The sequence below is a fragment of the Pleuronectes platessa genome, chromosome 1 (assembly GCF_947347685.1).
Source record: "Pleuronectes platessa chromosome 1, fPlePla1.1, whole genome shotgun sequence".
NCBI lineage: Eukaryota > Metazoa > Chordata > Actinopteri > Pleuronectiformes > Pleuronectidae > Pleuronectes > Pleuronectes platessa.
In genome coordinates this window covers 2244156-2260623 of record NC_070626.1, presented here as the reverse complement: position 1 = coordinate 2260623, position 16468 = coordinate 2244156, and the positions used below count along the sequence as shown (strand labels likewise).

At 42.5% G+C, this 16468-nt stretch overlaps 1 protein-coding gene across 2 annotated transcripts in view; it reads left to right on the top strand.

The window, feature by feature from the left end:
* Nucleotides 1-6205, top strand: part of dok4 (docking protein 4) — a 98658-nt gene extending 92453 nt beyond the window's left edge. For both annotated transcript variants that reach the window (XM_053422328.1, XM_053422318.1), the window contains exons 6-9: nucleotides 317-506; nucleotides 1646-1784; nucleotides 2355-2472; nucleotides 2931-6205. In XM_053422328.1, the coding sequence (XP_053278303.1) occupies nucleotides 317-506; nucleotides 1646-1784; nucleotides 2355-2472; nucleotides 2931-3064 (581 nt within the window). In that variant the 3' untranslated portion in view covers nucleotides 3065-6205. The remainder of the gene's footprint in view (nucleotides 1-316; nucleotides 507-1645; nucleotides 1785-2354; nucleotides 2473-2930) is intronic.
* The last annotated feature ends 10263 nt before the right edge of the window (nucleotides 6206-16468 follow it).

Here is a 16468-nt window from a genome sequence, read left to right as displayed (position 1 = left end):
CCCATGAGCCACATAAGTCTGGATGATAAATTTGTTTAATTTTGTATTGTTGTTTACTTGCTGAATATGATTAGCACTGATACTTACCTTTGCCTATTTATACATCCTTCCCCTTACAATGTAAGGCTTTCATTTGGACTTGTGTTTGTGTCCACCTATCAAATCCAAGATAGTATCAATGACAAGTAGCAGTAAAAGGTAGTGCAACGAAGGCTTGAGAGTTGTTCTCTCTTAATATTTAATTTATTTTAGATTTTTGAAGCAACTCAAGCATCAATGTTCTTTACATTGTTCCTGTCATTCTGTGTCTCCTAAGAGCGTTTCAACGTGTTCCTTCTCCCCTGTCCCAACCTGGACATCTATGGCGAGTGCATGATGCAGATCACCCATGAGAACATTTACCTTTGGGACATTCACAACCCTCGCACAAAGCTAGTCACCTGGCCCCTCTGCTCACTTCGGCGCTATGGACGCGACGCGACCCGCTTCACCTTTGAAGCTGGACGGTGAGGCCTGGAATAGAGTAGAGATTTGTTAGGCCCCATGAAGAGATTGATTGGAAAGATGAAATGATGAATAAATGCCGGGCCAGATCTTATCTCATTGTCTTTGATAAAACCTGATGAGCTATGATTGAGTGTGTGTGTGTGTGCGTGTGTGCGTGTGTGCGTGCGTGCGTGCGTGCGTGCGTGCGTGTGCGTGCGTGCGTGCGTGCGTGCGTGCGTGCGTGTGCGTGCGTGCTTGTGTGTGTGCGTGCTTGTGAGTGTGTGTGTGTCAGAGGGAGAGAGGCAAGACCAAATAGCAAGAGAGCCCTCTGGCTGTGACTGTTTTGTACTGCATCAAGTCTAATTTCTAATCAATTTATTTACAGCTAGTTTATAGACAGAGTAATGTGCATTATCTAAAACCTAATAGAAACAGATATTTTAAATCATTCATGGTTGACAGGATGTGATTGACACAACATTGAATTGTCAGATCAGAGTCACTCAGTCAGAGGCTCCACTTCTTTCCGGGTTCCCAAGTACACCTGTATGTTGGTGTCTGCATGTTGTTGAACATACAAGTGGCTAAATTATGGTTGACTTAATTCATTTTCAAACAAAAGTTCAAACTGAGCTCTTTCAAAAGCATGACGGCCAGGCCTTCATGTGGAAAAAATATCCATTTGAAGAGGGGAACCAAAGAAAATCTGTGGCTATAATTATTCATGGTGTAGACAAGAGGATGAAAATTGCCAAAATACAAGCTCTAGATTGGATTATATCTACTGACCAGCACCTGCCTTGTTAAATCAGCTCACATAATTCCTGGAACTGAGGCTTCAGTTCCATGCTAATTTTTACATTGTATTTGAACACTGGAATATTGACCATGATTCCCTGTTACCATCGTATGTGTGTTCCTGATACGATGAAGCAGCTTTCAGATGAATTGATGAACCACTCCCTGAAATCCCACACTCAGCAGATTCTATTAGTGGCAATTAGGTTAGTGGGAACCACGAAGGCAGTGAGGTACACGTTACTGCAGCTCTCAACACTGCAGAGTACAAGCCTCCATGATACTTTGCTGGTCAATATGGCAGCTCATGCTAGTTCTATGCACCAGCTTCACATGGACTTGTGTGCTGTTTTGTGTGTAGGATGTGTGACAGTGGTGAAGGCCTTTACACCTTCCAGACCAGAGAGGGAGAGCAAATCTACCTAATGGTTCACTCCTCAACATTGGCCATCGCTGAGCAGCACAAGAAGGTCCTGCTGGAGATGGAGAAGAACAGCAGGGTGAGAGCATGGCTAATTTCAAGTTTAAGATTCAAATTTATTCTCATTGTCCAGTGCAGAAACCATCATCATGTATCATGGAGAGGCAACGTGTGTCCAATATAGACTTAAATTTTAGGTTTAGGAGGCAATTGTCAATAACTTTGTATTTAACAATTTATAATATTAATGTATTTAGAATGTGGCTCTACAGAGTCAATGATGCTGTGGATATTATACACCTCTAAAAACGTTCGCAGCTGGTTAGGGAACATATAACAGCTGAAACTATTTTGCTCAGGAGACGCCAAAGAACAAAACAGAGCTAAAAGCAAGTCCAGCAATGACCTGAAGGATTACCCTTCAAAGCAGCAACATAAGATAAAGAAAACTTCAAATCAAAACATTAAAATTTGCATACATAACTGTTCAGGAGCAGCACAGTTCACAGTACACAGTTTAGTACACAGACTGACTGGGATGTAAAAATAATCTGTAATGAGGATATGTTACTTTTAATACTGAACCTTCTTGATAATATTTGAAAGTACTTTTTATAAATACCTAATGATGTGTGTATATGACTCCCAGTTAATGTCCAAAAGTTCAGAGCCTGGCTCCTACCCCTCTACCCCCACTGCCATACTTCCCCGATCCGCCTACTGGCACCACATCACTGGGAATCAGACCAGCATGGATCCTGGTTCTGGTAGGCCACACATTAGCTTTAAGACAATATCCGTTCATTTTCTTTCCATTTGTAGACATTTTATTGTTTCCCATAACTGTGGCACACAACCATGTCTCCATTTGTCCATCTTCAATTTAGGTGTACCTAAAGTTCTAGCTCCACACACCAACATGGTGTCACACTCCCCATATCACAATGATGTGTGTTACGTCTGTATGTAATTTATGTTATCTATGCTATTCTCTAATAAATACCATACTTTCTCAAATTGCTTCTCTTTCTGAAAGTCAGATGAGAAGATTGCCCATCAGTCTATTGTCTGCAATTGAGAAAAAGCTTGTAAGCATGGCTTAGCATGAAAAATGGAAGCAGGGGGGAAATAGGTAGCCTTGCTTGGGCCAGCTACATAAATATACACATAAACATGAACATGGCTTCATGCGGTACTAACAGCTGTGTTTCTCCTCCTTCCGTAGGTGACTTATCAGAAGACCACCTATTGTCTACCTGCTTGCCTTCTGACCACCATGCCACACTGCCAATGGCAAATGCACATGAACAGTCCCAGCCACCTGTACACACACACTACCCCACCTACCCTGAACAGTGACATACACAACGTGGACGCTGAATTACATGCAAACATATAGCCACATGCATGCATTCACACACAATTCACACACTGAAGGCACTACACTGTCTGCTCTTGAATATGTTTGGCAGCCAAACGTCACACCTCACAGGACGTGTTGGCAGCAGGACTCACACTGGCCAACAGAGCGTCTTGAATGCACAAGAAGTCAAGTTAACTCTGCTGAAGACTACAAGGAGGTGCAGCTCCCACAGTTCCATACAGACAGGAGAAATTTGACATTTTTGTAGACTCACATTGGCATGTGTTGCCTACCAATTAAAGTAAAGACAGAAAGCTCTCAGCATGTTTAAAACCACCTAGGCTGTATTGCATGTTGTCCAACTACATCTAATGACAGAAGTGTTTATACCTGTTCCAACTGGTCCCTCCAAAGCCTTCATGAGCCCTTTTAGGGGAATTTTATGTACTGAATTTATACAATTTTATACATGTAATTCAAACATTAGATGCAGCTTTGGCTGTCATCAGCGCATGTTTGACAGTCATCAAGACACCTACCCAACTCTCTACTGTTTTTTGTCATCTTCATATGCATACAGATGTGTATTTTCAACCCCTTGAGTATCACAACTTTCACTGGGATCCATATTTATTATGTTAACACTGGACAAGCTTGGCAGCTTTCCCTTATGTATATCACATAAAAATTTCCTAGGAAAATATGAAAACAGGTTTGTATAAATTATTTTTTAAACTATAAGTCTTCATTACAAAAGTCACAATTATAATTTCACAGTCATAATTTCCCAGTAATTAGCAATACTCGCAAATTTCCAAGAGTGTTATATCGTTTGGTCCTTATTAAAGGGTGAAATTAGGGAATTTTCTTGAATGAAATGCTCAATTGTAATCCAACAATTAGTCAGTTTCTATGTGAGACGTATTGTTACACCATGGATGCCTTTAAGGAGAGATTGTGAGAAAGTGTGCAGTATCCGTTTGCATGATTTATCACATCCATAAAACTTCAAGACCACTAAAATAAGGGAGAATATAAGGCAGTTTTTTTCATCTCGTCTTAGACAAGGCCATTCAGGATAGGTATAAACATTTTAGCAATGTATTGGATGACAAATCATAGTAACTAGTTTTTTTTAAGTATAATAATGTCTTTACAGACCAACCTATAAATATAACTGTGGGGACCAGGCTGCATGGTGCCTTAACAGCGCCACATGGACTGAACCAAAACATTGACATCTGGAATTCCCAAGTGGAAAATTCCCAGTGTACCACTAAGATTGGTAATTTCCCTGTTTTTGCATTTCGATCAATGCTTTTGGATATTCTGACAGCTGATGGGACTTTGCAGTATCTCAGTTTGCTGTGCTGAGGTTTTCAAATGCTTCTGTTGAGCCATTATTGCGCAATCCTGTTCTTAGGTTATTTACAGGTTAGAAGTGAAGAAGGGGCGTAAAGTGGAGAGTTCAATGGTTTTTGATAGCCCAAACTCTTGGATTGCACATAACCACTTTTGGTCTCCCAATGCATTTTGCAGCCAATGAGTTAGGAGTGAAAGTCATAAAGCACGTTGTGGGTCTTGGGTTGAGGTCTCAAATTTAGTAGTACCAATCAGGCACTCGGAAAGAAATGTGGTAAAGGCTGGTGTCTGTTTGCAGCTTTAGGCTTAGTTTAGTTATTCACACAAAGTTTGTCCACCAACAAATATGTTTGATTAAGCCTGGTTCATCTGCTGACTTTTATTTATCAAGTTTTCAGGATATCCGTCCATATGTTCGTACATCTGTCGAACCCATTCTCGGGAACGCGATATCTTAAGAATGCCTTGTGGGAATTTCTTCAAAATTGGTTCAAATACTCACTTAGACTCAAGGATAAACTGATTTGATTTTGGTGGTCAAGGTCAAAGCACATTTTTAGCCTCGCGACGGTGATATCTCTGGATCACTGTCAAGGAATCCTTTCACATTAACTGGGACTCTTGATTTTGGTAGTGCAGATCAAAGGTTAGGGGGGCCTCATAAAGTATGTAATGTTTTTCTCGAACATGATATCTTAAGATCAGCTTGAGGCAGTGTCTTCAAACTGGTACAAACGTTCACTTGGACCCAGTGATTAACGGATTGCATTATGGTGGTCAATTTTCACTAAGACTCAAAGATATTTTTTTACTTATCAGTTGTCAAAGGTCACAATGACCTTTTATGAGACTGGAATTATTTTTTGGGAAATATGTAGACAGAAACTGCAGTGGCTGGTGGAGTCTGAAACCGCAGTTTGGTAATACTAGTTGTACTCTGTTGGTGTGTTCCAATCATCATGCAAATTTCAGCTACACGGTTGAACATTTTAATATGTCTGGAAGTATAAAATACTAAAATTGTAAGAAAGCAAGATTACCTATCAGTAACGTCCTCATTCACAAAATGATGTTGCATTATTTGTATCCTTGGTCAAAGTCTTCCCATAAAAGAGGTTATGACCAAACTCTGCTAATGTCATAGTGTATCATAATCAGGGGATGGTACTGAACCAGAACTACGTCCATACCCGATATGGGTGAAATCCAATGCATACCTGCTCTTGTGGCACAACCACCTGAGAGATTCTTGGGGTAATTATTCCTGCTCTTCCAATGGAAACATTAAACATATTCTTCATCTGCTCCACTTCCCACCACTGGCCTTGAGAATCACCAAAAACTGTCTGTTTGACCATTTCAGAAGACCAAAAAGGGGACAAAGACAAAGATAGGGATTGGGATTTTCGGGGTGTTAGTGGGGGGAGGGATAATTGTCCCAGGAAGGCAGCCATAACTAGAAAAGGTTAGATCATGTTTTTCTATGCGAGTTCATCATCTCTTCATAGCTGCCTTTTGATTCTTTCACAAGGGTTTAACTGTTGATCTGACAGTGGAGATTTTACTAATGCAGGGAGACGTCTGGTAACACACTGGCCACCTTAACAGTGTCATAAAATACCTTGTGTCTGTGCATGTGTCTTGGTCTGATGTAGCTCAATTAATGCTCGAAACCTTGTGTAATTTACATTTCATGTTTTATGTTTTTTACATTATTTTAACATGCATTTTGTTGGTTATGCACAATACATCATGCAGGTTATGCATTGAGTGTAGATGTGTTTTTGTGAAGTTACATGCTGTATAGCCTGAGTTTGCTGCCCTCTTAAGAGAATCTTGTAGCCTGGATGCCAGACGAACTTAGCCCCGCCCACAACATTTTTGGTCGGGCAGTTCGGTCTGGAGTCGCTCCGTTGAGGAAAAATTATGGCCCGACCGGGCCAATCAGATTGTCAGGGCGGGCTTTATACGATGATTGACAGATGATCAACGGTAACGTAATCAACCACGTAATCAAAGTGCCCTTGGGTTGAATTCGTTTTCAACAAACATGCCTGCCGCTGGCGAGCTGAGATGTGTAGATGCTGCCATTGAGTCTGTTTTAGAAGACATCGACAGCGCATTCATTTTGAAAGAGGAACACAGAACGTGGAGGCGACGCCAAAGCACCGCGCTAATCCCTATCGCCCCGGCGCTTGGCTGTTCACAACGGACACTGAAGCGACGCTGAACCGCCGGGCAGCGCTAATAATATCATCCGTTGATCCAGTAGATCGCTGCACGGCTTTGTGCCAGTCACACCGGAGGCTGAAGCACCGCGCTGCGCCAAGGCTGCCTCGCGGTGCTTCAGCCTCCGGTGTGACCGGCACAAAGTTTTAACATGGGAGTGGATGGGAGCCAGCTGTTGTTTAAAGGCCTCAGTATGCTTCTCTGAGTCCGTTGCGGACTGACGGACGGACAGAGCGGACGGACCCTTTTTGATTTATAGTTCTACGAGCCTTTTTGTTGTGAAAACAATTCACCGCCAGAACAGTAGATGGCGCAACTGAAGTCGAGCTTAGAGAAGCCTACCTCATGAGGTATATAGAAGAAGTCCACGCTGGTTTAATTACGTCCTCCCGGCTCCTCACACACAGTGAACGATGGCAACTAACAGAAAAAGGATGTTGATGACGCGACAGTTTTTGCTGAATAAAGTGACACCCAGCGGGTCAAAATGCTTTTGTTATCGTGTCTTAGCGCAGCGGTTCCCCGGTCTTGTTTCCAAACTGCACTTGCTAATTCAACAGCTGCAACAGCTTGAAGCTACACGGAGGCAGCTAGCTTCCCCCAGCTTCCACACACAGTCAGCAGGGACACCCGATACTAACAACTACCAAGTGTTTGCTTCTAACCTGACGGTGTTTGAGAAACAGTGTCATGACAGCCGTGGGATTAAAGTCAGCGGGTTTTTGCGCTGTTCCCACCGCAGTTAGCATGGTGGCTAGCCCGCTAGCCCCGTTATGAAAGTTCGTTATAACCGTATGTGACCGTACACACATGCTGTAAGTGCTCTAACCAGCCACCGTCAGTCGGACACACTTGTCACATTAATCATAGAGTCGTAGTTGTGATTTTGGTTTATTGTGATGTAGGGAATGGAACAGGAAGTTTCCATTCCGAAATGCTGGCGTTAGCGGACCAATCACAGCCAAGGGCTATCCATGGGCTGTCCGTCATTTCGACGTGTAGTTAGAAAAATGAGAGCTGCACGAAAAGCTCTCCGAGGAGCCTCGGAGAGGGCGTTCCACGTTGGAGAGGGCGTTCCTATCTGTCCGTGTCCGTCAAAACGGAGAAGCATACATTGGCCTTTAGGCCAATGTATGCTTCCTGTTCCTGTTCCATTCCCTACGTCACAATAAACCAAAATCACAACTACGACTCTATGATTAATGTGACAAGTCTGTTAAGCCAGCGGCGTTGTCCGGCTGACGGTGGCTGGTTAGAGCACTTACGGCATGTGTGTACGGTCACATACGGTTATAAAGAACTTTCATAACGGGGCTAGCCACCATGCTAACTGCGGTGGGAACAGCGCAAAAACCCGCTGACTTTAATCCCACGGCTCTCATGACACTGTTTCTCAAACACCGTCAGGTTAGAAGCAAACACTTGGTAGTAGCAGAGCTGCCAACTTTTCAAAAAACCTTGGAGTGAGATTTTGTCGGGGGTGACCAACATTTTGCCGCGCACACAGCCACACACGTTGGTGGCTCAAATATCAGGGAATTGTTGGAATTTGGCGTTGTATCCATGTTGTTCGCTGCATTCTGGTGGCCTTTGGGGCCCGAAGTCGTTGATAGGAGCGGCCGACTGGAGATGGACAACATTGGTTACATTCTGTGACGCAAAGACATAGCTGAAGGTCCACCCCAGGAAATGTTGGTTTAAGTAGATGTTGTTTCCTGCATTCTAGTGGATTTTTGGGTGGTATGCTAAAGATGTGCAATACCTGAACTTCTTCTGATTCATGTTCCTCTGATCATGACTTGTAGGGCCTTCTAGCCTTGAGCTGAACATTCAACCAGAAAACTATTGTTGTGCCTCAATGACCACAATATAGCCTAATTAATAGACCTTTGTTTAAGATTTGACCAAGGTAGGTTGATTGATATTTTGATTACAATGGTTTTCAACTAATTCTGAACTGAAACCTAACCTATATTTTAAATAATTGTATTCTTAAGAGCAGTTAATGATTTATGTTCGCCTCCCACCACACTTTCCATCAGACAAAAAAGTGCAACAAATAAAGTGCTTAAACAGTAGCCTTTTTAAGCAACACAATGGACCCTCTTCCCCAAAATAAAATTTGTCTGGAGCCGCAAAACATATTTGATAACAAAGCTAATAAAGTTTTATATAAAGTTATACTATACTAAACTATGGTTTGTTGCATTTATGAAATTATCGAACAACAATAAAGAAAACTGTTGACATTTGATTGATATTTTTACCTGTTACGCTTATGAAGAGAAGAAAATACACAGGCAAGTGTCGGCCTACTTTGAAATAAATTAAACACAGACCTTTGTAGGGTTATTTGAGTCCTCCCCGTATTTGTGGAAAATGTATGAAATAAGAAGTACCCTATTTTTAAATAAATAAAAGCATATAGCTGCAGCCTAATAGCTTAAAAATATATATTTTAGTTGGCGAAATATTTAAACGAAAAGTGAGAGCAGGTCAGGCTGGAGGCGGACACAGAAACTGCAGCTCGGTAGAAACCAACTGCAGCTTCTGCTCTGATCAAGACGCTGAGCTCTGATCAGCTGAGACCAGAGAAACTCTGTGTTTTCACTGTTTCCACTGAGCAGCCGGTGAGTCAGTGACCAGCTCCTTCACGTGAAGGAGCTCTGGTCTTGTGTCTCTGAGCGAGTGCGCGGGGCGGGGGGCGGAGCCTCGGGACCGGTGCGCTATCTGGGGCACACACACACACACACTCGCCCGCTCCTGATACTTCATGACGGCCTGATACGATGATGTTTTAAAAAATGATCGTGACTTAGTCAACCACCAACATTTTCGTCTCGTCTCGTCAACAAGTTAAAATAGATTTAGTCATGCGCTTCACTTAAAAGATTAAGAGTGCGTGTGAAAACATGCAAAAGCGTGTGTCACACGGCGGAAGCGTGAGAGTTGGCAGCTCTGTTAGTAGTTAGTATCGGGTGTCCCTGCGGACTGTGTGTGGAAGCTGGGGGGGGGGGGGGGGGGGGAGCTAGCTGCCTCCGTGTAGCTTCAAGCTGTTGCAGCTGTTGAATTAGCAACGCAGTTTGGAATCAAGACCGGGGAACCACTGCGTTAAGACACGATAACAAAAGCATTTTGACCCGCTGGGTGTCACTTTATTTCAGCAAAACTGTAGCGTCATCAACATCCTTTTTCTGTTAGTTGCCATCGTTCACTGTGTGTGAGGAGCCGGGGGGACATAAATAAACCAGCGTGGACTTCTTCTATTTACCTCATGAGGTAGGCTTCTCTAAGCTCGACTTCAGTTGCGCCATCTACTGTTCTGGCGGTGAATTGTTTTCACAACAAAAAGGCTCGTAGAACTATAAATCAAAAAGGGTCCGTCCGATCCGTCCGTCCGTCAGTCCGCAACGGACTCGGAGAAGCATACTGTGGCCTTTAAGGCTTGGCGCTGCGCTGAAGCGTCCGGTGTGAACCCGGCGTTAAGGCCAATGTATGCTTCTCCGTTTTGACGGACATGGACAGATAGGACCGCCTTCTCCAAGGTGGAACGCCCTCTCCGGGCCTCTCCGCGGCTCCTCGGAGAGCTTTTCGTGCAGCTCTCATTTTTCTAACTACACGTCGAAATGGCGGAGAGCCCACGGATAGCCCTTGGCTGTGATTGGTCCGCTAACGCCAGCATTTCGGAATGGAAACTTCCTGTTCCATTCCCTACATCACAATAAACCAAAATCACAACTACGACTCTATGATTAATGTGACAAGTGTGTTAAGCCAGCGGCGTTGTCCGGCTGACGGTGGCTGGTTAGAGCACTTACAGCATGTGTGTACGGTCACATACGGTTATAACGAACTTTCATAACGGGGGTAGCGGGCTAGCCACCATGCTTACTGCGGTGGGAACAGCGCAAAAACCCGCTGACTTTAATCCCACGGCTCTCATGACACTGTTTCTCAAACACCGTCAGGTTAGAAGCAAACACTTGGTAGTAGCTAGTATCGGGTGTCCCTGCTGACTGTGTGTGGAAGCTGGGGGGAAGCTAGCTGCCTCCGTGTAACTTCAAGCTGTTGCAGCTGTTGAATTAGCAACGCAGTTTGGAAACAAGACCGGGGAACCGCTGCATTAAGACACGATAACACAAGCATTTTGACCCGCTGGGTGTCACTTTATTTCAGCAAAAACTGTCGCGTCATCAACATCCTTTTTCTGTTAGTTGCCATCGTTCACTGTGTGTGAGGAGCCGGGAGGACGTAAATAAACCAGCGTGGAATTCTTCTATATACTTCATGAGGTAGGCTTCTCTAAGCTCGACTTCAGTTGCGCCATCTACTGTTCTGGCGGTGAATTGTTTTCACAACAAAAAGGCTCATAGAACTATAAATCAAAAAGGGTCCGTCCGCTCCGTCCGTCCGTCAGTCCGCAACGGACTTGGAGAAGCATACTGAAGGCCTAATTATACTCCTGCGACTGCAACCGCGGAAGGCCACGCAGCTGCATCGACGGACTCATTTTGGTTTATGCTTCACTCACGTGTTGCGCATGTTGCAACGCAATTCACCGCCAGAACACTAGGCGGAGTAACGTTTTGTTTCGAAAACAAAACACACAAAGAAGAGACGTCTTCTTCTTCGTCGAATCTTTATTTACATCGCCACTCCGGCTCCTAATAGCCTATTTCTGGCGGAAAAATCGGCCAGTCAGTGACGGGTTATACAAGTGGTCATACTTTCGGATCTCTTCTGCCATGTGCTCTTCTATTTGTTCCATATTCGTTCTTCTAAATCTTCCGTGATTTCCGCGTATTGTGGGGCATGAAACCGGAAACTAGACACCGGACGGGATGTAGTAAGCAGACCAATCACAAGCCTTGCGGGCTGCGTGAGGCTCGCGTCGTTTTGTTGTGTAGTTAGAAAAATTGGCGGACGCACGCAAGCCCGCAGAGGGCACGAAAGGGGCGTGTTGCTTGTCTTGAATGCATGCGTGCGTCCTTGCAACACGAGTATAATTCGGCCTTGAGGCCTTTAGTAAATAACTCACAAGGCGTTGCTTAGCATACGTCACATACTACGTTGCTCTGATTGGTTGTAGGTCTATCCAATTGAGCGAAGAAGAATTTTACTTCCTGGTCAGTTGAAACACGCCCCATAATCACAGCCCAATGGAGCGGTCTCAGACTCACATTCTGACTAGAATTGTGAGTCTGACAACGTCAGGCTAAGAATCTTGTACATATTGCTATTTATTTTGTAGGACTTGTGTGTGTTTGAGAGAGAGAGTGAATGATAGTGATATGTGTTCATTTTAATCACAGACACTCATCGGGTTTTTGCACCATTTATTGTTGGTTGGTATAGCCTTTCCAAGCTTTATCAGCGGGAAACTTTACAAAGAAATCTGCAATTGAATGAACAAGAAGAACACATTAAACATCCTGTCTTCTGCACCACCGCCTCTCACAGGGTGAATCTTGTTGGCCTGAAGGCTGAATTATAGTCCTGCGACTGCAACCGCGGAAGGCCACGCAGCTGCATCGACGGACTCGTTTTGGTTTATACTTCTCTAACGTGCTGCACGTGTTGCAACGCAATTCACCGCCAGAGCCCTAGGCGGAGTAACGTTTTTTTTTCAAAGACAAAACACACAAAGAAGAAACGTCTTCTTCTTCGTCGACTGTTTATTTACATCGCCACTCCGGCTCCTCATAGCCTATTTCTGGCGGACAAATCGGCCAGTCAGTGACGGGTTATACAAGTGGTCATACTTTCGGATCTCTTCTGCCAAGTGCTCATCTATTTGGTCCATATTCGTTCTTCTAAATCTTCCGTGATTTCCGCGTATTTTGGGGCATGAAACCGGAAACTAGACTCCGGACGGGATGTAGTAAGCAGACCAATCACAAGCCTTGCGGGCTGCGTGAGGCTCGCGTCGCTTTGTCGTGTAGTTAGAAAAATTGGCCGACGCACGCAAGCCCGCAGAGGGCACGAAAGGGGCGTGTTGCGTGTCTTGCGTGCATGCGTGCGTGCCTGCAACCCGACTATAATTCGGCCTTTAGATTAATCACATTCAGATCCTCCCTGCTCACGCCTGTGCCATGCTGCCATTTTTCTCTCTTTGTATAAGACAAACATTTTCGCAGGAAGAATCCTTCATATGGTTGTTTAATGAAACGTAAACTGTGTATAGTCTGTTTAGAATGAGCACAACAAACAGAACCAGCTTGAAGCTGTTTTATGAACCAACAAAGAGCTAATGAAATCAGACCAAGTCTAATCTGGTTTAGAACATTATTTTGAAAAGATCCTGAAACATCAAGCACAGATCCCATCCCATGAAAGGTTTTGGCAAAATTGATATTGTGTGATGTGTATAAAACCTATATATGAAAGAGGATTTCCACAATAATATTATTTGCTGTTCAAGAGCTAAGGTTAAATTGAATTATTCTACTTTACTTGGTTTGTAAAAGTGTCATATCATTCATATGGTGGAAGAATAGATTAAATACCTTCACACCTTTTGTCTGTCTCTTTTATGGATTTGATGATGACTGGACTCAGAGGCTTTCATATAAGGTGGCAAGAAGTTGCAGAGAAGAATTTAATATAGTGCACAGGCTTACAGTTGCTTTGGCTGGTTACACTGCAGAGCTGAGCACATGAACTAACCAGGAGGACGGGAAGCGCACACTACAAGGGCAATAGGGGTTATAGGACCCATGTGAAACCTCAGGATGAGGCAGACAATTGAAGGTCAGGACAGGAAGTAAAGCCGACAACAGATAAATAAGGTAAGTGATATCAAAATAAAACAAGAAATAAGGATCCAAAAAGTCTGTAAAACTGTGACACAATTTATTTAAGTATTTCTGGGTGTCATGGTAACATGCCAGCTTATTCCTGATCAAAATAATGTACAGTTTAGGCTAATGGGTTCTTTTATTTGCAGGTATTACATTTTTGTTGTTTGGAAAAAAAATTAATTGAGGTCTAACAATGTTACTGACAGAGCCTAACAAGTGTTGACAGGAATGCATTACAAAAGTAGTAAGGAAATTTGACTCAACAAATTTCCAGCTCTTGGAGGGACTGGAGAGGATCAGCATAGTTAGATGGATACGTCATCTTGGAACAATGAATGTCTGAACCAAATGTGCCAGAGTTCATATAGTACATTTTAGCCATTTTAGTGAATAGGTGAAAAAATGACTTTGACAATGGTTGTGCTACATAAAAAAAGTCACTTCCAAATTATTGGAGATTGAATCAAAGGACAATGTTTGAGGAGAAGAGAAAGTATTGATTGGATACATGAGTTTCCCTGTTAAACAACATGTTCCCATACCACTGAGATGTTTACAAATGTCAGAATAGGATATATAGCAGCTCAGTATAGAGCAGAAACAAAGGTGTCAGATGTGCTGAAGAGAATATATCCAGGATGCTATGTGGAAAAATGTAAATGAAACATATTGTGAGAATTGTGGGGCATGAATCCATATAGTCGCACTTTAAGCATAGACTCTAAGAGGTTTAACCTGGGGCAGAAGTGTAATTTGGGGTAAACTGTATTACAGGGGAGTGAGGAATCTGATTCAGCATCATAAAGATCTCTCAACCGGATGTTAATTAGGAAGTAATGTTAGGATGGGTTGGGTGTAAAAGCTTAATATGACAAGCAAATGGATAAGGGAAAGTAAGGCAACATTTAAGACAAAGCAAAGACACAATGTTATTTTCTTTTAATGAATAAATGACCTGTTTCACACTACACAAGCTGGAAAGAGAAGCTCTGTGTGTCATGTGTCCCCCGACATTCTAGACCTATAGCAGCATAACTAAGAGCAGGTCCAAGACAAACCTGTACCAACTCTAACTATAAGCTTTATCAAAAAGGAAGGTTTCTTAGCCTACTCTTAAACGTACAGATGGTGTCTGCCTCCCGAACTGAAAGTGGGAGATTATTCCACAGGAGAGGAGCTTGATGGCCGAAAGCTCTGGCTCCTACTCTACTTTTAGAGACTTTAGGGACGACAAATAAGCCTGCATTCTGGGAGCGCAGCGCTCTAGTGGGTTTATAAGGTACTAACAGCTCTTTAAGGTATAATGGTGCCATATTAATAAGGGACTTGAAGGTGAGGAGGAAAACTGTGACAGAAGAGAACACGTTTTTTGGGGGGGAAATAAGTACAAAACACTTACATTTACACAAACCTCCACACACTAGACCTCCAAAAGGGGGGACCTGCATGACTCAAAATAACAAGGACTTACATAGTTCCTTATCAAATGTCTGACACAGTGCATTCCCTTAGTGATGCAGAAAATAATTAAAATCCTTTATAAACCATTCAAAAGAGGGGGTAGCAATTTTTCAATTTACTACAATGAATATATCATTCATCCATAGGGATTTAAATTGTTAAACAAGTCAGACGAAAACAGATGAATTTAAATTATCAAAATAAAAATAGGTTATAGTGTTGTTTACTCTAAATGATAACCAATTTCTATTATGTTTGCAAAAATACAGGGCTTAAAAACAACATGTCTTCTAATGTTTTGCATATATTATTACAAAAGGTATAAAGGTCCACCTCAAAATTAAACAATTTATTTAGAAATTCTGCCACTGGGTAAACCTTGGGAATTATTTTAAAGTGGGTCTCCTTGACCCTGTGGGAAATAGGCCATATATAAAATTTAGGAAAAGTATCCATACTATACAGGGTCTTTACTCTGTAAAATTGTAACACTTAAGTATAATCATATATAACAGCAGTACTTAATTATTATTTTAATGAATATTTAAGTCACAATCTTTGGTTACTAAAATATAAAATTACAATACACAGAGGTGTTCAGGATTAACTGCATTAGAGATAAAGGGATTGCAATCCAATAGATAATTTACAAACAAAATGCTTTACTATACCAATCACATTTCAATATAGATTTCATATTAATTGAAGAAGAAGAAAAAGAAGGAGGAGGAGGAGGAGGAGGAGCATCATGCATCATTATCGATCAGCCCATCGTCATCTCCACATGTCTGGTGAAAGAAATGGTTGCAGATCACAGGACCGACTCTTCTGTGCTTTTGGATCATCATTGTACTAGAGAGCTAGCTGGTTATCTGCTACTTAGCTGACCAGACAATCAGTTTAAACAGACAGGGACAGACTCTATTTACCATTAACTCCTGCCTGTAGACTGCAGATTATTTGATACAGCTCTTTATTCTACTTGTTTATCTACTGCAGGAAGTCCCTACATGCAGATTTCCCCATTTAGAGAACTGAAATGACTCTCCCACATTACCAAAAGCATGCTGTCCCACATTATCAATCATGTTTGATAAAGTGAGACTACTAAATTTTTTTGAAAAAACAAACAAAAACATTTTAAAGAACTTAGTGCATATTCTGTTGCTTGAATACATCACAAACATAGTTAAATAACATTAGGAACATTGTCTTACTACTAACATATGTATATCCTTAACATTAATCTTGTCAGACTCTTATGTCAATGACCTTGTCATCCAAAACCAAGGGGGAGCTTCTGATTGACACTTTACCCCCCCCCCCCCCCCCCCCCCCCATTCTGTGACCTCGCCCCGGAAGTCACATGATGTCCCTGCTAACTTGTAGTGAAGGTAACAACAGACTGAATTTGAAGGGTCCCACATAAACCAGTGTCCCAGATTACCCCAAATTAGAAGTAGTGTTAGTATTATTAGTAATAGTAGTAGTAGTAATGTGGCTGTTGTCCTGCAGGGGGCAGTACAACCCGCTCAGGTTGAACCGCAC